General features: G+C 48.3%; 1 protein-coding gene across 1 annotated transcript; it reads left to right on the forward strand.

The window, feature by feature from the left end:
* The first annotated feature begins 1,063 nt into the window (after positions 1 to 1,063).
* tasp1 (taspase, threonine aspartase, 1) lies at positions 1,064 to 26,824 on the forward strand. The gene is made up of 14 exons (XM_056609756.1): positions 1,064 to 1,136; positions 1,846 to 2,027; positions 2,347 to 2,414; positions 2,984 to 3,052; positions 3,529 to 3,649; positions 4,813 to 4,897; positions 5,001 to 5,080; positions 5,960 to 6,066; positions 7,529 to 7,648; positions 8,174 to 8,252; positions 13,439 to 13,549; positions 16,118 to 16,225; positions 20,890 to 20,963; positions 26,244 to 26,824. Exons 2-14 carry the CDS (start codon positions 1,877 to 1,879, stop codon positions 26,343 to 26,345), a joined length of 1,275 nt encoding a protein of 424 aa, XP_056465731.1. The 5' UTR covers positions 1,064 to 1,136; positions 1,846 to 1,876; the 3' UTR covers positions 26,346 to 26,824.

A 26,824-nucleotide genomic window follows, 5' to 3' on the forward strand; every position in this document is an offset into this window, starting at 1 on the left:
GCTGCCCCCAACCCCTGGGGCCCCCATCTCTCTCTCTCTCTCTCTCTCTCTCTCTCTCTCTCTCTCTCTCTCTCTCTCTCTCTCTCTCTCTCTCTCTCTCTCTCTCTCTCTCTCTCTCTCTCTCTCTCTCTCTCTCACTCCTTCTCTCTCCCTCTCTCTTCCTCTCTCTCCTTCTAGTTTAATAGCCCCCTCAGCTTCCCTTTTATCTCATGCTGACCCGATCTAAAACAAACAACATTACACTACAAATCAGGATTAAATGAACAGGCTCTTTCTCTCGCTCGCTCCGATAACACATGGAGGCCTGTTGCGTGGTGATGATCAATGCTGGCGGCATGCCCTGTCGACAGGTCTTAAACATGATGTATAGCAGCCTAATATGGGCTCTGTATGATTAAACACACAGGGATATTTTTCCTGGTATGTTTCTCTTAACTGTTCATTTTATATTGCCATTTCTGAGATAAGTGACTTTCTGGTTGTGTTTTAAAAACTTTGAATGGATAATTCGGTTGTTTTACAAACAAAATATAACTTTTTGTAGATTCATAATTATGAATTTCAAAATGTTGCCTAGTCTTTAAACTGTTCTTTGTTGAACGTCTATTTATATTGGTCATGAAGTAAGACATTGTGCTATCGGTCGTGTACAGTAAAACCAAAGGGTTGAAATACATGCATTTTCAAAATGACTAAAATAGGAATAATAATAAGGCATGCCAAAGTCCATGTAAGAATTGTCTTCGCCTTCAAAATATTTATATTGGGTTTATTATTATTATTATAAAAAAAATAACTTCCAATACTCCAACGAGCGATACGACCAGCAGTAGCCTACGACAGACAGAACACCAATGCAGATTTGCAATACTTCATGTTTGTCGTGGTTACTCGAGTCAATTAAAATAATAAAATAGTTTTTTTATTTTTTTATTTTTTTTAAACATAGAAAACCGAGGATCTGGGTCAAGTGGTTGGGTCTACAGTAGAACCCACGCGCCGGTGGAACCAAAGACCGCGCGGTCGCTGCACAAGGGGGACAGTGTTTTGAGCGCGCCTACTTCCTTAGCAACGTGTATCTGAACCAGGAAGTACTCTTCCCCTTCGAGCTACATGGCTATGGATAGCGCATACAGGTAGGCAAGTGTACCGATCTAAAGTTCGCCCTTGGTATTCCATAAATCGGATCAGTGCGTATAGGAATCCGGTCTGGCGGACACGGGTTTTTTCAACACACAACTAGATATGTCATGCGTACAAAGACGTTATTGTACGTAAAGTTACACATCTACTTTGTTGACAGGTGTGTTAGCTAGGCGTCCCAGCAGCGAACCCATTCTTGCAATGCGTACTTGCAATACATGATTTGAATGGCATTCCTGTCGGCGCCTGCCACGCACCGCTGTCATCCACTGCGCGATTTGTCTGCGTGATGTGCATCTCTCTGCGTGATGTGCATCTCTCTGCGTGATGTCTCTGCGTGATGTGCATGTATTTGCGTGATGTGCATGTGTCTGCATGATGTGCAACGTTAGTGTATTTGTGTCTTGTCAGTTGACTGTAGTGAAACATTGCAAAAGTGAAATGAAGGAATAGCAACACCTGCTCATTCAAATTAAAATGCAGCTGTTGTTTGTTTCAGTTGAAAGATAATAAATAGTAAAGTTACCAGTGTGTACGTATGATGTATTCAAAATATTTTTCATTGTCATGTACACTCCAGTGAACTTTGTTGCTTGCTTTCACCTTGTTCCATATCATTGCAATGTTACAAAGATCTAATTAAACTACGAGTAAGGCTAATAAGATCACCACGTCCACATCACTCTTCCATGGGTCCCACAGGCCATGACGCTTGTCAAGCTATGCAGGGGTGATGGAGGATCTAATCACCTGTGTTGAGGAGCAGCCGCAACCGCAACCGCCTTCCTCTCTTCCAAACTCATGGACCAATCAGCACTCAGACTCAGCTCAGAGGACAGACGAAGAGCCCAAAGCTGTCGGTGGATTTGTATTAGTACACGCTGGTAAGTTGCATTCAGCGCTCTGTATCATCAGTTGACATAGCCTACTTTTAAATTGTATATATTCGGTGTATATCTTAACTAGTTGGAAGTAGTGATTGACTTGTCTTCTACGAAGGCTATAGTACAAATCAAATATTTGTACCTAACATTTGTTTTTGGTGCAGTAATTATTGTTTCACTATGAATTTGTATATTTTTGCTGAATTAGAAGATGCTGACAAACATTTTATTAGGTATTAAAATGTATTAGTAAGATACAAAGGATCCTAAATGCGTGTTCAAACGTGTCGTTGAAACGTATGCCATGGTTGTGCTTTAGGGGCCGGATACCATTCTGAGTCAAAGGCCAAGGAGTACAAACATGTCTGCAAAAGGGCTTGCCAGAGAGTAAGTTTTAATATAAATTTGTACACTGCATGACATGTATTGAAATGTACTCATTCATTTCTGGAGATGTGCAGCGCACACCAAAAAAATTACTACATGTAGTCATGAAATATTTAATCACTATTCGCAGATATATGGTGTTTATGGTGATTCTTAGTAACACAAATAATAACACTCAGATCTACCTTTAGATACTGGAGAGAGTGTAGAGTAGACATAGAAATCAGAAATACAAAGCTGGTCATTTTATTATATAAATATTTATTTGTTACATATTTTCTATTAGCATGTATTGTGTAACTATTTGTTACACAACAGTTTGGTCTGATTTGTTGTGAAACGTTGTTTGAACTGTACTTCACTAACATTCAGAGTAAAATAAATACATCAAAAGATGCAAAAGTTGCAATCCACGGTTCACGCAATGCTAAATACCGACAACACGTTTTTAATTGTGAAGCACTTTCCATTCAATAACAGTCCCAAGAGTTTGGTGCAGCGTGTTGAATACAAAACCAACAGTGGCTGAAGGCTTCCATGTATAAAGGGCCTCTGTGCTTGCTCACCAGGCCGTGGAGAGGCTCCGGGCCGGGGCACTGGCCATGGAGGCCGTTGCGGCAGCGCTGGTGGAACTGGAGGTCAGTAGAGGCTGGCTCCTGAGGCTATGCTCCATGCATCCTCTTAATGAATGCTCGCTGTGTTTTAGGGTGGGCTAGTAGAGCGTCCTCCCAAGTTGGAAAGCGGGAGAAGAGACTTGATGATTAAGTGATGTGTTTGTGTGATGTGATGTGTCACATCCTTTGCGTTTAGAATGTTTGATACACTTAGAGAGACAAGATTAAGATATCAATTCGATTAACAAATATTGTGAAAGTCATTTAATTAATAATTGAAGATAATGGTTTTTTTTTGCTTGTTTATATAACGCTACGAAGAGATATCTGCACTTACCGACATTTCAGAAGGCCACTGGCCCATCACCACCTTTTTTTTTCTCTCTCTTTCTAAACTTGCGTACAAAAGACCAACTGTTTCCCCCTTCCACACCGTCTGTTATCATTGGCACTGCGGTTGGCAGCCATGTTGTTCATGTTTCTTCATGCCCCGCGCCCAGGACTCTCCCTTCACCAACGCCGGGATGGGCTCCAACCTGAACCTCTCCGGGGAGATCGAGTGCGACGCCAGCATCATGGACGGCAAGTCGCTGCACTACGGCTCCGTGGGCGCCATACGAGGTGAGGCTCCGGCCGGGGGGGGGGGGGGCGGAAATTACGAATCCTATTATGTCCACGCCAAGAACCCGAAAAGACACGCCCGCCTCTATTTCTGATTGCTCCGTCACACACGTCACCCCTACCTTTGATTCTACTGTCTATGGATTAGACTACCGTGCTTTTAATGGCTTGATATTAGCTGCTAGGGTTAGGGGTTAGGGTAAGAGTTAGAGCTCGTTGGTGACGCTCTCGAATGCTCACAGCAAGGTTACCGTAGGGTTCTAAAGCGTCCAGTTGAGTTGCATGCAACCCGGCCAATCACAGACAGAGTAGGGCGGGTCCTTGCGTGGCCATAGTAGGATTTGTAAATTTGTTGCCGGGGGAAGGGGTACGCCATTGCTCTTGTGTTATTACCAATGTCACTTTAACGACCCTCCTACTTGTAATAAACCGCTCCCCCACCACTAGATACACAAACAAGGACGCGCCGGATCTTATGTTTATGATTGAGTTTCTTTCTCTCATGGTTTCGTGGGGAAGCATCAGCAACAGGGGGGACCTAGCAAGCGAAAAAATCCACCATGTATTTTTTTTCTTTTAACCGTAATAATAAACAGGGCCTATCTTTATGTTTACATCCCTGCGCAAAGGAAGCTTTGTTTGTGTGCAAGGAACTCCAACGTTATCTCTGAGGCTGACATAATTTATCCCATACAAAATGCCCAGGGGGGGCCCCACATGACATTTACACCGTGAGACAACGCATAATAATAATAATACAACCAAGATTGTTCTTCCCGTGCCGGCGTGATGTAACACACAGTGAAAGTGATTCCAGCCCTTGTAGCATTACCCCTCTCTGTTCGCTGGTAGGGCCTCCCTTTGGAACAGGATAGCCGTGCCATTTTTAATTTCAGACGTTAAAACAAACAGCCTGGGTCTATCTAAATATTTAAACCGTCCGCTTCAGAGATCAAAAGCCCGACATTAATATGTAACATGTATACATTAATCTGCCCGAGGCATGCCATTGCTTTTGTTCTCTGCTGGTGTCAACCACTTCTCCTTGGCAAGATCCGCAGCAGAGACGATTTTCAAATCAAACACCACCTCCCGCCATCTCCTTGTTCATTAAGACATGTTTCTACAACCTTTCCTCTCTCTCCCTCCTCCAACCCTGCTAGGAATAAAGAACCCTGTCCTGGTGGCCCACCGCCTGCTGAGCGAGGCCCAGAAAGGGAAGCTATCGGCAGGCAGAATCCCACCCTGGTGATTACCTCCGTCCTCTGGGATCTGTTTAATGTCACGCTGGAGTGGACGCGATGTGATGCTGAAGTGCTCTGATGTGGTGTCTTCCCCCCCGTCGCGCTAGCTTCCTGGTGGGGAGGGGAGCGCACGACTGGGCCGTTGCTCACGGGATTCCCCCCTGCCCCGCGGAGAAAATGGCCACAAGTAGGACTCGTTGTTTTTTTGTTTTGTTTTTATTGCTGCAGTGTTTTGCATCTGGTAAATGACGATCAAGAAGAAAGTCAGTTTTTTTAACCGCCTTAAGTTAAACTGTCTGCTGAATTTTATTCTAAGATGTATTTTTGTTTGCAAAAAATATTATTATTATAGCTGCATACATACATATTATAGTTGTATGTTATGAATGAGCAGCTAGATGTTAGGTTGGTTGTCTTGCTCAAGGGAAACCTACAGGTAAACCCACAACTTTTTTCTTGGGGACTCGACTCTCCTGCCGACTGTTTGTGGCACACAAAGAAATAGTTTGTTATAGTAAGTAACTCTAGGCGTGCAGAAAGCGATACGGTATTTCCTGTTTGTATTACGTTACGCTACTCCAGACGTTTTTATGATGACGAGCTGGAACATTCCTTATCATATAAAATAATGACTGGAAAAACAAGGAAATCATCAACGTAATGCTATAGACTCAGCCTTTCCTTTGGCCAAGTTCACAACAGGTAATCTCGTTAATCTCGTTGGTTTTGGTCTGAAAACCTTTATTGGCTAATTATATTATCAACACCATTTCAAAATGACTAAAGATGGCCAGAGTGCTGTAAAATTTAATGCAAGGATGTCCATATTTTATTACGAGGTAGGTCATGTTCTTTGCTAATTTCACACGTTTGTGTCCTGCACCAATAAACTCTGGCTTGCAAAGTCTCTCAAATAGTTTATTTATTTATTCCAATTTCTTCTGCTCAGATGCCTACTAAGTAAGATAGTGTAGTAATTTCAGTGTGATTGTTTTGTCTTTTTTACATCCTTGCTATGCTTGTGTCATGTGTAACGAGTTCATAGGCTATCGATTTGCACCCGTAGAGTTCAGTTTGTCGGCCTACAAGAGGAACAAGCGAAAGATGGAGATTGCAGAGAAGATGGACACACCGGAGAACCCGATGAAGAGAAGGCGACAGTCCAGTGAGACTGTGAGTACATTGCTCCAACATCTCCCATCCACTTCCGTTATTTCCTCTCCGTCACCCAGTGATGGTCGTTCATTTGGGTCTGGGGAAAAAAAAGAACGAGTTGCATAAGAATTATTTATCCTTTTTAACATTATTTAACTAATGGATTCACAAAAAAAAACGATTTTTATTTTTATTTAATTTCACCTTGGGTTTGCCTATGTGTGCACATTATTGCAATCAGATTATATAGCCATTACAAATATAAAACAAACAACATCATCTTATACACACTTTACTCTGCTTTCATGCCATCCTATCCCAACACGCCTTCTTCACAGTGGACGGAGTGGATCATTAAATCAGCACCCCTAGAAGCGAGAATCCATTTGGAAGCGCGAATCGTTTTAATTAAGAATCAATTTAGAATCAAATCATGACCACAAGAAGAAGCCTGTGAAACCGAGAGACTCACGTCCCTATTAGCCTCTTTGATGTGAAGTCATTGAACTTGATCTGTTATTAGTGAAAGTATAGCAGTAAAGTATAGGACCAAGTTCAGCATTTGATTTCAGAGGCGTTTTACACCCCCCACTCCTGCTTTTGCACCACCACTAACACCACACTGTCCGTCTGACACACTTAACCAGATCTAAATGCAGCCTCGGGCTCTTGTCTTGATTTTATGACAAACGGCCGATAAAAAGGTCTGACATCTGCACAGTCCTCTAATCTCAGGTCCGTTGGTTTCTTATGGAGGAAACGGTGGGATAATTACGACCTGCAGATACCCATGCTGTGTGGAACAGAGACACACACACACACACACACACACACACACACACACACACACACACACACACACACACACACACACACACACACACACACACACACACACACACACTCTGAGCCGTTTAAAGTACGCTCAATCTCGTGCCCTCTGCGCTGCATTTTTATGTGCTTTGACAATCGTTTGAAGCACTCTGTGAGATGCTCTCCTCAATCAAGACTCAAGGGTTATTGTGTTGTTGTATTGTCCTGTTATTGGCTACATTGTAACCTAAATTGCACAAAATAAAACCAAATGTAATGTTAGTGCGTATGCCAGTACATATGACGGCATTAAAGTGTGTGCGCGCGCGTGCACGGGGGTCTTTCCACATGTTGAAGTGGAAAGACAGCCCAAGAACCCAATTTATCAAATATACACATGCAGCATCATTTTAACCTAGTTTGAAGTTTGTTTGTCAGGGGTTATTGTTTCCAGAAAACGTCCACTTTAAGTATAACCATAAAAGGCCTCTTAACAAGTCAATCCACTAACGCAAGCCTACACGCGTCCATCTGCTTCTTCTTTCAGCTCTGACGAGGAATCCCCGCTCCAGAGTATGTCAACAGTGATCTTGTTATTTCAACTCACGTTGTGTGTGTGTCTGTGTGTGTTGCCCCCCTCACCCCCCGCCCCCCCCTTGCGATGCAGGAGAACGGCTCTGAGTGTCTTGACACCGTGGGGGCCATCGTGGTGGACCAGGAGGGAAACGTGGCTTCAGCCGTCTCCAGCGGCGGGCTGGCTATGAAACACCCCGGCAGGGTGGGCCAGGTAAACCATCCCTCCCTCTTCCTCTTCCTCCTCGTATCTCCTCTAGCTCCACCTTCGCCTAAACCTCCACCAGGTGGAGTCTACCTGCTCTCAAACATGTAGCTCCTCTTGTATCTTCACTAGTCCGCCTCGAATCAGCTAGAGCATGGCTTTGACCCTGCAAGGGTCAAGGGTCAAGGGGGTGGATTGATTCCCACGTTGGATAGGCATGCACTCCCAGGACTGGAAGACCCTCTGCCGGACAGGGCTACTGACTTCCACTCTTTCGTGGTTCTCAGTCTCCCCTGGAAGTCAGCGTCGGCGTCTGTTAAGCGTATTAATTGTTTAATGTGGGCCACTTCTCTCTCTGTAGGTTTGAGTCCCGCTGCTCAAACCTGAAGGGCTTACCCTGACGTTCCCTCCTGCTCTATGTTTCCCCCCCCCCCCCCCCCTCGCTTCTGTGTGCGCGCCGCACTAAAAATACGCCTTGAGCAATTATACACCTCTGACATGCCTGGGTCTCCTCTGTTTTGCTTCTATTCCCAGGCCGCTCATTACGGATGTGGCTGCTGGGCCCAGAACAGCTGTAACTCAAACCCTTACTCCACAGCAGTGAGTACCTCAGGTACCCCATGACACTCTCTGCTCTGTGGGTCTGTGTGGTGGGTTGGGTGGGTGGGTGTTTGTGTGGGTTGGTGCGTGTGTGTGTGTGTGTGTGTGTGTGTGTGTGTGTGTGTGTGTAAACGTGTATGTGGGTGTGTGAGTGCACGTGTTCACGCATGTTCGTGTGTTCACGCATGCGCTTGCGTGTGTGTTTCCTCTGGGTTTGAGTGTGTGTGTGTGGGTGTTTGTAAACGTGTATGTGGGTGTGTGAGTGCACGTGCGCGTTCACGCATGCGCTTGCGTGTGTGTTTCCTCTGGGTTTGAGTGTGTGTGTGTGTGTGTGTGGGGGGGTGGGTGTGTGAGTGCACGTGCGTGTTCATGCGTGCGCTTGCGTGTGTGTTAACTCTGGGTTTGTGTGTGTGTGTGTGTGTGTGTGTGTGTGTGTGTGTGTGTGTGTGTGTGTGTGTGTGTGTGTGTGTGTGTGTGTGTGTGTGTGTGTGTGTGTGTGTGTGTGTGTGTGTGTGTGTGTGTGTGTGTTATCATCTAGAGTGGAAGATACAGATATCTATCTCTCCATCTTTTAGTTTTTTTATAAACCCTCTATCTGTAGCCGCCCCCAGCCTGCCGCGGCACGCATCTTTTCTTCGCGTCGTAGAGACGATATGAATCAGAAACAGATACCGTACGGCCGGGGCCTCTCAGTGAGTCAGGCTTCAAACAGGCCCCATAATACTTTCCAGTGACCCTCAGTCCGTTCCCCCCGCTAGGCCGCTCTCATCATCAGTCACTTCCTGGGCTGATTGAGTCATCGCACGGCCGCCACAGCCGCCGCCGCCGCCGCCACGATTCCTCGTCTGGTGGGTCAGCTGCACGCCAGGTGTGTCGAGAGATAAAGAAACACAACGGCGTCAGATGTTGTGCGGCGCGGTCCGACATTGGACACTGGATGAGGGGGGGGGGGGGGGGGGGGCTGGGGGCACAGCCATGGTGACGGATCACATGGATGATTCCGAGGACAAGATGGTGGACTTTGAGTCGTGGCAGTGTGAGGTGTTGACGGTGTGTCTGGCGTGGACTCGTTTACCCGCAGCGTGGCAGGAATTGATTCATCGTGGTCGATGCTCCTTGCTCACAGATAGGTGCGGGATAGCTGGTGTCTCGCGGGTTTCGACTGAACTAACAAGGGGATGTTTTCGCCTTGCTTTGTGGTGTCTACAAAGTGGTGACTGTTATAGTAGCCTAATGGTGAGTCATGGTCACATGACAGCGGGGAAACACTTAACGTTTGGCGGTCAGCGAACGTGGGGTCGAGGCCTTCGCTGATCTCATTATGTTTGTTTTGGATTTGCCTCATTCCTATTACGCAAGTGTTGGAACCGGCTAATGTGATGCATCTGTATTCCTAAACCATCCTGCAGGCTTTGGTCTGTGTGGCCCAACTGTCATTGTTGTTCAACACGTTTTATACTGTACATTCAACCGCTCGGGACTTTACCGTCGTTCTATTTACAGTTTTGTTGGTTAAGGATGAGGGTGACGTCGAGGTCAGCCAACACTGGGGGCAGGATTATCTACAGAATCTGCGCTTCCAGAAGCCCTGAAAGAGACAAAACAATGAAGTGTGGCCCTGCACGGGGAGATTCCTGCATCCACATGTACGATACTTTGAAGCCAAATAAGATGTTCTGCCTCCTGCCTCTTGTTCTCCGGGCGAGTCAGCCCTGCAGCCATGGGTCTGTAGGTTTTTAAACTAATGCACACTGTCAGACTGGAACAAAGGACTCCCCCCAATCCCCCCCCCCGCCCCACCACCCTTTCAAGAACCAACCACCCCTTTTTAAACAAAGCAAAGGCGTCCTGAATGGGCAACATATTCCTACCATGTACATTCACATCCTGCCATCTTTTCATGGCAGGGCCCCCTCCGAGCCAAAGGAAGTGTTGTCGTTCATTCATGCGGTCCGATGGGTTTTGTGTACGAGACAGAGCTCGTGTTTCCTCTTCCTGGGAGATGCTTAGACACAGTTCTGCACACAGCTTCTGGCGCGAACCACCGGGTCTTTTCACTGGGGAGCTAGGAGGAGGGGAGAGGGGGTTGGATCGGACCCAAGATTGAGCTGTGTGTTTGGGTTGTGTGGCAAGGCGCGGAGTGTCGTGGTTGGGAGTCCTTGGGCTTTGTGGCTGGGACTGTAATAATATTACTTAAAATATTATAAAGTGTAAAATCAGGGTGTAAATCAGTTAACAACCTGGATCAGACTGGTATTACCTCGAAACAATACAACCTCAATCTCAGTGAGAAACAAAATCAACATATCCGTATTCTCTCAGATTTCATCAACATTTATGTTTTCTTTCCATTGCGTCATGACCGTGCACAGATATTTAGAAAATGTTGGTATTTCTGAATCCTCTTTCTGACCTTCTACACATGTTATAAACGATATGCATAACTAAACAGTCAAGCCTGTTCTGACGCTATAGATCTTTGGTGATTATTTACGTCCTCGGTCGTCTGAGCAGCACAGGTATGCCTTTCATGTCAACAGTGTAGCTTCCCAGTGGGGCTGGAGCGCAGGTTTTTTGTGTGTTCCCGTGGGACACCTGCTTCTGATTTCCTCCCCCTTCAAAGGCCTTGCCCATCAAAAATAACATAACCACAGGAATAATTATTTCTGTGGTTATGTGTGGCACATGTCACATTACCGTCCTTCATCATCGCCAGGAGGGGCTTATAGGGCGGGGGCTGATGTTTGTTTTATGAGTTTACCTTTTGAGGCATCTCTCTGTCCACTTCCTGCGGCCCCTGGTCGCATTCTGTTCAGGTGTTGGTCAGACGGTCTTTGGCGGTTCTTCTTCCTCACCCCCCCCCTCCCCCAGGGAGAGCGCACTGTGTCGGCACTTCTCCCGGTACGCGGTCAGGATTTTACGGTAAAAGTGTTCAGAGAGGGAGAGAAAAAAAAAATATCTGCGGTACCTGGCCAAGTGCGCGTTGTTGCCGACATCTGGTTGCCGCGGAAACAGGAACCTGGCCGGGGTATTGTTGTGGTTACCTGATGTTTTACGGGGTCTTTATGGCTGTTTACACAAACAACAAGACTGGATTCTCTGCTCTTTACGGGCTGGCTCTGCTGCCGTTGCCAAGCCCTCCTTTTGTTTTCACTCGATTTGTTCTCCCTGTCCAACGCTTTGGCCCAGGTCGTGTTTTGATACATGATGTATGATTCGTTGCGTGGAAATGCATTTGAACATGCAATTTAAGAGAGCCGTCAAGTTATTGGCGTGTGTACGGTACGGAAAACTGTTCACTCGCTGAACGGCGGAGAGTTGGAAGATGGGCGGTGTAAATCAGACCTCGAGGACACGCACGCACGTTCGTGTTCGAACACACACACACACACACACGCACGCACGCGCGCGCGCGCAGCCCTATATTCTGTTTTAAAGCGGTGTGTGTTCTTGATCGTTACTGACGTTCGCAGAACACCATTAAATAAGTACATGAATTGCACAACCGTTGAGATTTTTATACGATATGACTCTTTGGGTACAACAGGTTCAGAGTGAAACTGTGGGCTATTCATCATTTCTGTTGCAGCTGTAATCAGGAGGACATTTTTACAAGCGAGAAATCGAGAAGAAAGCGAAAATTAAAATGGAACGAGTGAAATAAAGCTGTAACTAAATATATGTAACGTATTGCCGCCCTGCACTACGTACCAATATAAAACGGGTGAAGTGTGTCTGTAATGCCTTCTCCTCCCCCTGACTATTCTTTGAACTCCTAACAGCAGTGTTTCCACAAGTCCAAGTCTGTTTTTTGTCGTCTCTGGCAGACCAGTGAAGTGGCTCTTTGCAATAGTTGTTATGAGAGAAGAAAAAGCGTCTCTCAAGTATGCACTGGAACTATTAAAAAGAAATTAGGCCCGTTTTTTTTCTCTTCTTCTTCTTCTTCCTCGACTGACACCGGCGTGTTTTCCAGTGTGGGCTTGCGATGGGTCTCCACGGCACTCGCTCGACAGACCTCGCTGTGGTTATGACAACATTCAATTAACAGTTTCCCGATTGAACATCTTGGCTTCAATTCGGTCCTCTGTTCGGGATGAGTAATGACACAAACTGCTCTTCGCAATCTAATTTAAAAATTCCTCCAAAGTAGAAAAAAACCCCAACTAAAATTATAATGTTTTTTTGGTTGCTTGGATTGTGCAAAAATATCATTGCGAAAAACATGTTTTTTAGCATGACGTGTTAGCTTGAAGTGAATGGTTAGCCTACAGCTTACAACCATTTAACTGCTTCAATATTGTACATCTTTAAACTGGGTTGAATATAATTTATCTAACACTGATTCTCCGTTGCTGCTGCTGATGTGCCGTTGAGCAAGCCGCGTGGCATCTGACGGTTCTGCTTAGACGGCTGTGTGGAATATGTTTTAACCGTATGAAGATGACCTGGACTTTGCAAGGCGTCGGTCCGGAAGATGTGCAATTCTTAAAAGAGACAAACTGACTCGAAAAACATGTTTAAAAAAAAAAGTGTATAATAACAACAAAGGATAGTGCTGTGCTTTTCTTTTTATGTGCATATCAAATCAAGAATCCTTTAATTAGCACCGCATGTTGAGGTACCTTAAGTTAATCACGGAAAGCATGGCAGGCTTTTGTAACATGTGTATACATCAAAGGCTTGCCGAGACCAACAATCATAACCAGATAGCTGCAATGCACAGCCCATCTCATCCACATGATATTCAGAGCAGAACCACTTCAAGATGGGCGCCTGATACCTCCGGACCCTCTACCTTGCTGCTGCTATCCCTGAGCCCCTTCGTGTGTGTGTGCGTGTGTGTGTGTGTGTGTGTGTGTGTGTGTGTGTGTGCTCGTAAATATATGTGCATACTTGTGCAGCATGTGTATGTGTGTTTTCATACATGTGTGTGTGATTTCATACAATTGAATGCGTGTGTGTGTTTGTACGTACATATGCGTCTGTATTTTCATGTGTGTGTGACTGCGTGTGTGTTTTCATAAACGTGTGTGTCTGTATGTTCGTGTGTGTGTGTGAACGCGTGTGTATTTTTATATATATATGTGTGTTTGTTCATACGTGTGTGTGTGTGTGTGTGTGTGTGTGTGTGTGTATCTGTCTGTATTTTCATGCTTGTGTGTGTGTGTGTTCATACGTGTGTGTGTGTGCTCTCTCCAGGCTGCGGGGAGCATCTGATCCGCACTATGCTGGCGCGGGAGTGCTCCGTCGCCCTGCAGGCTGAAGACGCTCACCAGGCTCTGCTGGACGCTATGCAAAACCAGTTCATCAGTGAGTCTGCACCTCACCCACACGCCACCCAGGGGTTAAATCTCCAGGCACCATTCATGTGTTCATCATCATCAATATAGAAGCTGTCATCTAGTTATCACTCATGGACTTAACCTCTGTATATCATTCATGTGTTTATCATCATCAATATAGATGCATATGTCATCCAGATTTCAATCTTGGATTTAACCTCAATATATATAATTCATGTGTTTATCATCATCAATATAGATGAATATGTCATCCAGGTATCATTCATGGATTTAACCTCAATATATCATTGATTGATTGTTTGTTTATTTTCAATATAGTGTATTTATCAAGACATGATTTATGTTTTTATTGAGGTCAATAGTTAATTGAACTATTTATTATCAAACTATCATTCATGTATTTATCCTCAAGAGATCAGTAATGTGTTTTTCATCAAGAAATCTTTAATATGTTCATCGAGATATTAGTATATTTTTCATCAAGATATGAATCTATTTAGCGGCAAGATATTGATGTATTCATCATTGAAATGTCAGTGATGTTTTCGTTTGGCGGTTTGTACAAGTTTGTTTGTCAGATTTCCGAACAGATGCACGTTTGCAATTGCCCTTAGAACTAAATATCAAAACAGAAAAATGTGAGGGAAAGAAAATGGAGATGACAAGAGTGACCGTTTGAATCAGGGATTGTTTTTGTCTGGGAGAGCTCGTCCTGCAGTTGTTCCAGAAGACAGTTCCACATCACAGCCACAGTCGCATTCTTCTTTAATGTTTCGTGGACATTTCATGTGAAGATGAAGTTGTTTTTTAAAGAAGTGGTCAGTTATTCATTTATGTATTCTTTTATTCCCCGTCTTGTTAAGCGTGTTTGTTCTCCTTGTTCTTTGGTGTCGCAAGTGCCAGCGACTGTTGGGGCAACGCGAGGCCGAGCGAGCCGGGGACACGATACAACTCTGGATGACTCTGGGGGAAATATGCAGTGGTTTGAGATCTGCTCTGCGCTCTTAACAGAAAGCTTCTGCAACAACTTAAAGCACCATCATCCTTTTCATCCTCCTCGACTTTTTTTTATCGTGTTGTTTTTCCCCTCAGGACGCACTTGGTGTTTGAGGTGAAATAAACTCTGTAGTATTTGTGACCTTACCCACGCGGTGGTGGTAATGACCACATTGTAATAGGATGATTGTATTATCGGGCGTTAGTGGCTCAGGGGGTAGAGTGGGTTGACTGGCAACCCGCTTGTTAGATCCCTGGCTCCTCCTAGCTGAGCGTCGAGGTCTCCCGAAGACACCTAGAGCAAGACACCCAACGGCTCTGACGAGCTGGCTGTCGCCCTGCGTGGTTGACACAGCCGTCAATTTGTGTAAGAACGGGTGAATGTTGGGCATTATTGTAGAGCGCTTTGAGTCGGCAATGTTTAAACAGCGCTGTATGAATGCAGACCATTCACCATGTAGGTCGCGGCTTCTTGGTCCCTTAAACTTAAGTTTAGGGAACTTATCGAGGCAGGTCATCTGTAAACACCGTGCGATAGGGTTCATGTTAAGTTGGGCAGCACCAGCTGTTTGCACCAGCATTTTTTAAGTGTAACTCCGTCAAATATGCTCCATACTTAATTCTTTCTGTTCCCCGTCCAACCGACTGCAACTGATTGAACAACATATGCATTCAGATCACAGCCAGATGTATTCATGCGAGCTATGGTATTGTACGTAAAGTGAAATGGCAGCGCACACATCTACACACACGCACACAAACGCAAACGTTCAAAAGCGCTTATGTTTAGTCGCGTTCTGATCGTCATTGATAGGTCAACTAATGGTGAACCGACCGGGGAATGATTGAACCCCTGGGGTTGTTAACAGTGTGTGTGCAAAGGGGTTTTCATGGAGCAGGGCTTGTTCAACAGAGGAGCCATTTAAGAGCCCTTTTAAGAAACACCGCAGCTCTGTGTGAACGGGTCAAGCGATACTCGTTTATGGGGTGTCTGGCAGGGAGCTTTTTGCTCTGAGGAACCGTAGACGACTTGAAATGCTGAACTTTAAAACAATGTGCAACACATTTGAACCCCAGCGCAGACACGCACACAAACAACACAGACACGCACACAAACACGCACGCCACGTACGTATGCATGTTTAAAAACGTACTCTGAAAGTCTCTCGTGCTGTGTTGGCAGGGTTGCGGGTGTAATGTGTCTTTTGTTCTTTGTCCATATAAAGCTGCCTCACACTTTTATTTTGCCTCACTCGCCAAACAATTGTATTTCCTGGGAATGTTCCACCTCATTGAAGTGCTTTCAACGGGTTCATCTGGCCAGAGATGTTGAAAATGGGATTCCTCTAAAATGTAATGCAGTTGTGCTGAATTGAAGAAACATTATATTAACGACATTATGGCCTCGAATCTGTGTCTATAGCAGGTCATTGTTTTGCGTGATACAGTGTGTGTGTGTGTGTGTGTGTGTGTGTGTGTGTGTGTGTGTGTGTGTGTGTGTGTGTGTGTGTGTGTGTGTGTGTGTGTGTGTGTGTGTGTGTGTGTGTGTGTGTGTGTGTGTGTGTGTGTCTGTGTCTAGGCTCCCCCTTCCTAGCCAGCGAGGACCGTGTGTTGGGTGGGGTGATTGTGCTCCGATGCTGCCGCTGCGAGGAAGACCCGCCGTCCCAAGACCTCCAGGCCTCTCTGGGTAAGACCTCCAGGCCTCTCTGGGTAAGACCTCCAGGCCTCTCTGGGTAAGACCTCCAGGCCTCTCTGGGTAAGACCTCCAGGCCTCTGGGTAAGACCTCCAGGCCTCTCTGGGTAAGACCTCCAGGCCTCTCTGGGTAAGACCTCCAGGCCTATGGGTAAGACCTCCAGGCCTCTGGGTAAGACCTCCAGGCCTCTCTGGGTAAGACCTCCAGGCCTCTGGGTAAGACCTCCAGGCCTCATGGTAAGACCTCCAGGCCTCTCTGGGTAAGACCTCCAGGCCTCTGGGTAAGACCTCCAGGCCTCTGGGTAAGACCTCCAGGCCTCTCTGGGTAAGACCTCCAGGGTGTGAGGTCTAAAGGTGCGGCCACACCAGACGCGTATCTCGCGTACTTCGCGTCTCAAATCGCCATTTTCTCCATAGGGAACCATTGGTTTAATACGCGTATTACGCGTATTAAGCGTATAAGCAACATTGTACGCGCGTATAGCGCGTATGTGGCGCGTATATTTACGCGCAATACGCGCTATACGCGCGTATATCGCGTATATCGCGTACATTTCAAGAGTTCAAAAAATTGAACTTTTTACGCGAAGTACGCGAGATACGCGTCTGACGATTGCCGCCTTGCCCAATCAGCGTTGAGCTTGACCCGACGTCACTGGCAGAGAGAAGTGAGCTTGGACAGAAGCATACGGCCGACATTTTTCTTTATTCTGTGTGGAAATAGTAACATAGTTACGCCATTAAATGCTTTTATGGAAACATTTCTAGCGAGAAATGTGCATTTTACTTTCATAATGTTCGCTCGGTGAATGTGAAGGATGTTTGGTTTGATAGTTATGACGAAGAGGGAACGCTCCGTTCACTTGCATGGACAGAGTCTCTGGTTACTAAGCAACCTCAACGTCTTGGCGGACTATATATCTGCTGATCAACACTACGAATGCTGGAAACACACCAGACACACCATGTGAAGTTATTTAACCCGATTATTGTTATTTATATCCGAGATTATTTAATCTAACCCGATCTAAACTCTATCACCCAAACACGGCGGCGTTTGGGTTTCCTACCTCGGACTCCAGCGCAGCTTATCCTGGGGCAACACACACACACACACACACACACACCCAAGTGTTGGAGCCTTTACCGTGGGGAGCCTCATCCTGGGGCAAGACACACACACACACACAGCCACGGCCGACAACTTTCTTTATTCTGGGTGGAAATAGTAACATAACATAACATTTGGTTTGATAGTTATGACGAAGAGGGAACGCTCCGTTCACTTGCATGGACATTGGACTCATCTAGGCGAGTGACGTATGCGCGTATGGCGCGTATTGCGCGTATGTGACCATTTTTGACACAAAATGGTCAAGCAACATTTTACGCGCGTATCTCGCGTAAAAAGTACGCGAGATACGCGTCTGGTGTGGCCGCACCTTTACACACACGCGCGTACACACACACACACGTGTGTATGTGTGTGTGTGTGTGCGTGTGTGTGTGTGTGTGTGTGTGTGTGCGTGACTTATGTCTAACAAATCCATCGGATCATGAGAGGGTGTGGATAGGGAGCGAGTGTATTGATTATTTGGGGTGTGCGTCTTGTTGTGTGTGTGTTGGGGGGACGGCATGTTGGATGTCTAACAAATCCATCGGATTATCAGAGTGTGTGTGGTCTGTGTTTTTATCTGTGAACAATCAGGCTCTGTTTTCCCACGCCCTTGTCTCAGATTCAAACAGACCCCCCACCACTGGGTCCGGTGCTAATCTGCCCACCTGGTCTTATCTGGAGGCTTTAGGGACCTCTCTTCCCCAACCCTCCTCCCCCAGCGGCCATCTTGGCCGTACCATATCTGTACGGGCCTTTGTGCGTTTAGCTGAACACCTAGAGTGTTGAAAAACAGGCGCAAAGCCAGCATTTCTGCCTCTGCTCAGAGTTCACACCTCCTGTTATTGTTGCTTAAAGGAGAGCGCTGTTGCATCCATGTAGTTAAAATTGGTCTTTCCTGTGATTTGGTGCTTTTTAAAATGCTAATCAGTCCCACGCAGTGCACATGGAGACGGGAGGCATCCAGCATGCTCGGGTGACGAGACAGTGACTGACTGCGGCCGAGAGCCAACGTCTAAAAATCCCGTGACTGACTGACTACTTCCGAGATCCAACATCTGAAGTGCTGGTGACTGAGTACCCCGACATCGAGGCCTCCCCGCTTAGATGTGGGCTGCCACAGGCACGCAGTGGAGTGAGATTCAGAGCGGTCGTCCACCACCAGCCGCCCGCCTTCTGAATCATCTGAATCATGCGCGCAGGGCCTTGAAAGCGAGCACTTATAAAGCACCCAGTAATGCGTTGGTTGTCCCGCCCCGGTTGGGAGACAGCGAGAGCCCCGCCTCCTCCGCAAGAGTATGGAGCGCACTGACGGGTCCTCGGAGATACACCGGGGGAACCGGAGAGATCTAGAACAGACGGGCTCGGTTTGCTCGACCGATGTAGCGGCTCGTCAATCAGGAGCGTTGGATTCGAGGACTCTGAGGAGCTACTCACGACGACGGGTGGAGCTAAGGGATGTGAAGCTGAGCCTGATGACCAGAGGTTCTCTCTGAAGGGCTGATTATGGTCCCACGTTCACACAACGCAAGGGGGTTACGGACCCCTTACGTCCTTGCGGACCCTCATTGCATCCACCGCAAGGGCCTGATGTGCGCCTCCCAAAAATGTTAACCTTCGGTCGAGGCGACGCAGCAGCAAGGGCTGTGATTGGTCAGCTTACTAAAACCCGACGCAGAACCATGAAGGTTCACGACTGCGTCGAAGCGTCTGCGTGGTCATTGCGTTGGGTGAACGTGGAACCATAATCAGTCCCTTGAGGTTGGGGTCTGGGGGAGCTGGCACCCCTACTGCCAGACTGAGATGTCTGGGGAGGCACCTGTACTTTATCTGGAAGTCTCCTTGAGGTCAGCTCTATTGAGCTGGAGAGCAGGACACAGAACACCGCATAGGCTTGAGATGTAACAAACGAGATGCTCTTGGAGGGATGCACCCATGCCCGTAGCCATCTATGAGGTCACAGAGGCCTGGTAATCTTTGACAAAATAAGAATAAAATTTAAAAACTAAACGCAACTGTATACAAGTCAACAGTTGAGAATTTCTTCGAGATGAGCCGAGACCCCCACACCCCCAGCTAAACTGAACTCCCGCAACTGAAGCCTCACTTTTTGTTCAAACTCTGGCTCTGGGCCTGGGTTCACCCATATCTCAGAATATCTTTCTGAATCCCACAAAATGACGACAGTTGCTGACTTGGCGGTCCGTTATCTTTAAAAAAGGAGAAAATATAAATGGTCCTGCTTTCGGCTACTATTAAATACATGCACTAAGTTACTGCAGATCATGTCTGGTACTGTGAGATCTTTAACCCTGAAGCGTAAACAGCCCTTCCCATTAGTGAGCATCTCCCAGTTCTGTTATAGGCGGAGAGTCAGAATTCTGCAGCGGATCGCCCCTCTCTCTGCCATTGTTATCTGTTGGATTCAAGTCGAGCTAGTTATTTTTCTAAACCCATCGAAAATACTTGACCCTCCTCTAAAGAAGTTGCATCAATAAACACTGTCGTAAAACCCAAGCTGCTCCACACACACACACACAAACCCATTGAAGTGTTTCCAAGACCACAGTGTTGTAACACCGCGCGGACGTTCATTTGTTATTACGTGCGGCGTCTTGGCGTGCGGCTATTTATATACATCCAAGGAGGGTGGTGTTTGTTTTCTGTGACATACTCCACCCGCTCCAGCTCTTCACCGGGGAGGGGGGGGGTGGGTGGGTGGGTGGGCGCTTGGTGTGTGTTGCTGTTGACGTAGGGGGAGCCTTCGTGGGGAATCAAAGATAGGGGGCACCGCGCCGTCCCCCACCAGATTATATTGCCCTGGGAGGCGTCTCTGTGTTTACGTTGGGGTCTAAACAGAGCCTTGAGTGTCCTCTGGCACCCTAATTAAGAAGCGTATCCTCCTGGGTTCGGGCGGTCCTTTGCAGCCACAGCGCGTCTCGTGTGTGTGTCTGTGTGTGTGCATGTGTGTGCGTGTGTGTGTGTGTGTGTCTGTATCCTCCTGGGTTCGGGCGGTCCTTTGCAGCCACAGCGTGTCTCGTGTGTGTGTGTGTGTGCGTGTGTGTGAGTGTGTGTGTGTGCGTGCGTGTGTGCTCTTATCGTCCGCGGGGGGTACCCTCAGGGGAGGTGTTTATTTCAAACGGGCCACCTGTTGGACGGGAAACATCCCCCACCCCCCCCCTCGACCCTTCTAGATGGATGGCTTTTATAGAGCGCTGTTTTGTCTTTCCTACAAACACTTTGTCGGCCTGCGTTCCAGTATTTGTTTGGTCGTTTTTTATTTTTTCTGGGTTTCTGGCCCCCTTTGCGTCTCTGAGTGACCGGTGACTCTCTCTCTCTCTCTCTCTCTCTCTCTCTCTCTCTCTCTCTCTCTCTCTCTCTCTCTCTCTCTCTCTCTCTCTCTCTCTCTCTCTCTCTCTCTCTCTCTCTCTCTCTCTCTCTCTCTCTCTCTCTCTCTCTCTCTCTCTCTCTCTCTCTCTCTCTCTCTCTCTCTCTCTCTCTCTCTCTCTCTCTCTCTCTCTCTCTCATGTGTGTGTGTCCCCAGTGGAGTTCCTGTGGAGCCATAGCACGGAGAGCATGTGCGTGGGCTACATGTCAGCCCAGGACAGCCGGGCCAAGGTGAGTCGTCTCCTCCACCTACACCACCCCCACCCTAACAATAACAGACAACACAGCAACACCGGAGTATACAGTTTCAAGGTTGACACACCGAGCATGGCTGACGTTATCAGCCCCCCCCAGCCCCCATAAGTTTACAAGTGCGACAGTTGGCTCACACCAGCGTCAACGCATGAACACCGGGCGGGTGCTAAGAGAATCATCACTTTCACAGTTTGCACTGCATTATGGGTAATTACTCTTCATTGACATCAGCCAGTGGCTTGAATTCGTCTGGGGCGTGTGTTTAATTATTTCTTTGCTTCATAACACATGAGGCTTGTTTTATATTTTTTGGGGGGTCCTTTTATACTCTTTTAATGACTTGCCGTTTTGAGTCATAGTTCCGCCCGAGGCCCTTTTCTGAAGTTTTCTTTTGTTTTTTCACATCTCCCAGAAATGTATGACTGTTAATAAGAAAAATGTGACTGAGGAAACAAATTGGTCTTGCGGGGGGAAGTCGGTGTGGTCTCGGCGATGCCGGCAGATTTATGCATTTTTATGAAACATGTTGAGCGGCGGAGTAGAAAAATATGATTGCGTGAAATGAGCGCTGGCTCCAGCCCGCCTTACTGTGTGTCTCCTCGGACCCTCCATTCCAGAGCCATTGCTCATTTGCGTTGCAGGAAGTGGCTCTTGGTGTATTTACAACAATAAAAGCGTTTTGTTAGAAGGTATCCTCTCAGGAATGATACTGCTCCGCAGTACAGATGTTTATTGTTCACGGAGCCCTGCAATTACCATTCAGGGTTTGTCCTTTTCCAGAGGGCCGTGACTCACCGTCAAGCCCCGACTTGCGGACTCCTGGTTATAAGTGAGCGGACGACTCGGTGCATGTGGGGTTTGTTGGTTTTTCGAGCCTTGATAACCATTAGGGTAAATGAGTACCCTGGTGGCGGACATCTGCATAAGCGATGCTGAGGATACCTCAAGCCAATTATTTTCAGGGCTGGTACTGTGGGCCGAGAGAAGGCACTATAGGTCAAGCTTGTTTTGGCTTCTCTAGCGCTCTCTCGCACTCTCATCGTCTCACCCTCTCTCACTCTCACTCTCTCTCCCTCTCTGTAACCATCTCTCTCTCTCTCTGTCTCTGTCTCTGTCTCTGTCTCTGTCTCTGTCTCTCTCTCTCTCTCTCTCTCTCTCTCTCTCTCTCTCTCTCTCTCTCTCTCTCTCTCTCTCTCTCTCTCTCTCTCTCTCACTGTCTCTCTCTCTCTCTCTCTCACTCTCTCTCTCTCTCTCTCTCTCTCTCTCCGTGGCTCTTGACTGTATCTGTGTCCGTCCTCCTCCCAGCCCCACTCCTAATCTTACCTGCCCCCCGCCGTCGGAAAAGAAACCCAGTTTTCTGGGAGTCCCGCCCCCGTTGGGGATATCGCTGACCATCTGAGCGCTTGCCAAGTGCGCTGTGTGTATTGGGCCCGCTGGCGGAATGCAGAGTCTGTGAGCTCCCCTTTCATGGCAGGACAAGGTGAGCCCAGAGGCTCAGCTCTATGCCAGCCCTCATGAGGGGGGGGGGGGGGGGGGGGGCTGGAAGTCCTCCTCGATTCACCAGGGACACAAGATCTATATTTTTATCAATGTTTGCTCACAGCGAGTCTGTCCAACCCTGGAAGCCTTGGAACACTGAATGACTATGCAGACGCGCACACACGAAACACACACATTTGCACACACACATGCATACACACAAGCGCACACACACATATGAACACATGCATACTTATGCGCACAATCACACATGCACGCACACACGCACAAACACACATGCACATAAACGCATACATGCACACAAACACACACACACACACACACACAGGTGCGAACACACACGCATGCGCTAAAACACACACACACACACACACACACACACACACACACACACACACACACACACACACACACACACACACACACACACAGGTCAGCCACCAGTCTCTCATGTTGGTTTGCAACCGCAGCCGGCCAGCGCATTCCAGTGGTACGCCAGGTGACAAAGGTGACTGTTGTCTTAAAGGCCAGTGCTCGGGGGGGGGGGGGGACACACAAGGCGTCCTGTGTGTGCCGTGGTGCGGGCGTCGTTAGCCACGCTGCAGATGGGGCTAATGTACGGGACGGTCCGGCCTCAGCCCACGGTACGCCGCGAGACACGGCATCCCCCCAGAAAGACATTCCTGCCATTCCTGTTGGCATCCCACTGGGGCGCTGCTGTCCCCCCTCCAACCTCTCCCCTCCCTCCCTCCCTCCCTCCCTCCCAGGCCTCCTTCCTCTTCGCTCAGCTGTGATAAGAACATGAAAGGTCCCGATGCTCCGTGGGGCCGGGGGGGTATTTAGGACAGAGGTCAGCCCTGGATCTGTAACTCTGCACCCCCAGCCCCCACGCTGGATCCTCGTGCTGCGGTCGGTACGTCCGCACGTACACGAATGCCAAAACGAGCGGTTTAATAACGCACCTCCTGCTGCAGCCCCCCCCGGAGAGAGGGAGGTCAGGTGTTAAAGATGCTGGCATTCCGACTGTTTAGGAATTACTGCTAATGGTGTACATTCTGGCTCCACTGGTGGCCCCGGGTCGAGGTTATTCTCGCTTCGCTTATGAAGGGCGCCGCGGAAAAGAGAGGAAGAAATGTGTTGGAGGGGGAAGAATTGGCCCTCCGTCGAATGCAGGACTCCAAAACAAATAGAAATGTTCCTGGTATTCACACTACTTTGAGAGAGGGAGGGGAGAGAGAGAGAGAGGGAGAGTGAGAGAGAAAATCTGGTTCCCCTAAGATGCTCACCTGTGTGTGTGTGTGTGTGTGTGTGTGTGTGTGTGTGTGTGTGTGTGTGTGTGTGTGTGTGTGTGTGTGTGTGTGTGTGTGTGTGTGTGTGTGTGTGTGTGTGTGTGTGTGTGTGTGTGTGCGCGCGCGCGTGTCACAGCCGGAGCGCTTCAGAGATCACACCGCCTTGTGATTGGCCGGATGAAAGCGTACAGGCAGCAGGTCCAGCGGTGGCGGCGGGGTTGGTTCTCTGTTCCATGTGCATGGTCCCCCCCCCCCCCCCCAACCCCCACCCCTCCTGGACATCATTACCACTACAAAGCTGTGCGGCTCCTCGCATCTTCTCAAGGGCCTGGGTGGAGGGTGGAGGCGGGTGGAGGGAGGAGGGAGGAGGGGGGGGCGGGGATGGACTTCAAATGGCGTGCAGTTCCAGTCGCCTGGCTGTCGTCTGCGCCAGGGACGAGTCTTCATGGCGGCACATTTTGTCTGTATTCTTTCGCTCGCTCGCGTGTGTGTGTGTGTGTGTGTGTGTGTGTGTGTGTGTGTGTGTGTGTGTGTGTGTGTGTGTGTGTGTGTGTGTGTGTGTGTGTGTGTGTGTGTGTGTGTGCAGCAGCAGACGTGGCAGCGAGCCGCCGTCACTGGGCTATATTTGAACCCTCTGTGGTGTTCGTTTGGGCCGTTTCATCCAGCTCCTAAACACATTCATATCAAACACACGCAGGCACGCCCGCGGGCGCACACACAAGCACACACATACACACACAAGCACACACACACACACAAAGCATGGAGCTTAGAAGCCGACGCTATGTGTTCCAAAACTTCTGTATTCGCCATTCTGCTGTCCTGTGGCTCCTTCACGTGTGACTGTCAACAAGTCGACTTCACACTACGTGTGTGTGTGTGTGTGTGTGTGTGTGTGTGTGTGTGTGTGTGTGTGTGTGTGTGTGTGTGTGTGTGTGTGTGTGTGTGTGTGTGTGTGTGTGTGTGTGTGTGTGTGTGTGTGTGTGTGTGTACGCGCGCGCATCTTTGTCTGGAGAAGAGTGGCCAGTTTGTCTGGAACCGACCTTTCTGGTCGGTTCCAGAAGTTTCCACACACATGCGTCCCAGAGCATTCATGTGATGGATCAGACGATGATCATTTGTGTCTCTGTAATCACACCAATCAACACATCAAGCGTTCCAGCTGATAGCTTTATCTCGGGGTCGCTTCTGATCTACGCACACATCCTACATGCCGATAAACGTACAAACTAACTTACCTAAGGATTATTTTTTTATATAATTGATATCACGATAACCTGATGGTATGAAGTATACACCTTCAGGTTCGTTTGTTTTTTGTATCCGGTTTTTCAAACAGTTGTCCCAGCCTTCAGCAAGCCACTAGTTAGCCGCAGACAGCGATTTAAAAACATCGGCCCAATAGATTGGTACACCCTTGACCTCTGAACCCCGGGGACATCGGTCCTCCTCTTGAATTGGTCCTGCAGGGCGAAAAAACAAGTTCCGCTAAGCTGGGGGACAAATCTCTGCACCGACCAGGTAATGAGAGCCCCTAAAGCAGCCTGGGTCCACCAGGGAAGGGGTGACCCCTCCGCAGACGATGTTTTCCCGAGCCCGGTCGGGGTTGAGTATTTTCAGCTGCGTTTTTCGGGAGAGACCGGCAGGAATTTAGATGAGACCCGCTCGGCCTCGTCCCTCTCCCGTCACATGTTGGACATCAAACGGCCGATTGGTTAGCGTGTCACCCCGAGTCGATTGGGACCCTCTGATGGGTCTTCGCTCGGAAAAAAACGAGCCCCGCCCCCCCCCCCCTCTTTAACCCCGTGCTCGCTGCTGGAAGATGAAGGGAAAATGAGGAACAGAGGAAGACGAAGGGAGGTACACATCCCCCTCCCTTGCTCCCCTGAGAGAGTGTTGCCATGTGTGCGTGGCCTTGCCTGGCTGTTGTCCCGCCGTGGATGTGACAGCTGCCCTCTGGAAGCCGGGGGCCACAGTTCAGCCTTTCAACCCCCCACCAGAAGGAGGGGAGAGCGGCACGGTGGAGGTGGAGAGGATGAGGTCTTCTGTAGCTGGAGGCTGATTCTAAGGGGGCCCGGTCACGAGGCCAAGAGCCCCACTGGTGTTGACGTGGGCAGGGCGGGGGTGGGGGGGGGGGGGGGGGGGGGAGAGCACGCCCATGACATGGGGAGAAGTCATACAAAAACAAGATTGTATTTGTGTTAGACTAACTATCGACAAAAAACGAAACGACATTGTTACCAAATGACTGATTTTGCGTCTGCGTCTCTGTCCAGATCCGCCTAGCTAGCAATAGGACTATCCACCACTTTAGACTACTCTCTAGAGTCTATCGAGAGCATCCTCTCTATAGACTACTCTGCAACCGGTCTGTGTGGCCTGGGTATTAGATCCTCTATAAGCCATGTTTCTCAGTCTCCCTCCTTGTCTCCCCTCTGTCTCCCCCCCCCCCTCTGTCTCCCTGCAGACCCACATCTCCAGGCTGCCCCCAGGGGCGGTGCCAGGCCACTCCCTGGCCATCGAGGGGGGGGTGTGCCGGCTGACCAGCGGCGCCCAGGCTGCCCCGTAGCGCTGGCTGCAGTGGTGTCGCAATATGAATGATGTACACACTCTAGTTCACACAGGCACTGCAGCACACATAAACCAACGCACACACACGCACACATAAACCAACGCAAACGCGCACATAAACCAGCGCGAACACACACACTCACACATAAACCAACTCACACACACACATTAACCAACGCGCACCCACACACAGACAGTCACATTCACATACATTCACACACATAAAACGGACACACCCCCCGCCAAGACATAAACAGACATACACACACAAACGGACACGCACACACATACCCAGACACATAAATGCACACCCACACGCTCACACATAGACGCACGCATAGATGCGCACACACGCAGACATGCGCATCCTTTAACCCCACCTCCTTCCTTTAAAGCCGAGCCCCGTAGGAAGAGGGACTTATAAGCTTTAGTAGTTCCCCGCCCACAGGTGTCCAATGGGAAGGACGGCCACCTATC

The sequence above is a fragment of the Gadus chalcogrammus genome, chromosome 15 (assembly GCF_026213295.1).
Source record: "Gadus chalcogrammus isolate NIFS_2021 chromosome 15, NIFS_Gcha_1.0, whole genome shotgun sequence".
Lineage (NCBI taxonomy): Eukaryota > Metazoa > Chordata > Actinopteri > Gadiformes > Gadidae > Gadus > Gadus chalcogrammus.

Bases quoted from the DNA above. Each gene is read 5' to 3' on its own strand.
- tasp1 (XM_056609756.1), top strand. From the start codon at position 1,877: ATGGAGGATCTAATCACCTGTGTTGAGGAGCAGCCGCAACCGCAACCG. The intron at 4,898-5,000 runs GTGATTACCTCC...CCGTCGCGCTAG, and splicing joins GCAGGCAGAATCCCACCCTG to CTTCCTGGTGGGGAGGGGAG. The intron at 5,081-5,959 runs GTAGGACTCGTT...TTGCACCCGTAG, and splicing joins CGCGGAGAAAATGGCCACAA to AGTTCAGTTTGTCGGCCTAC.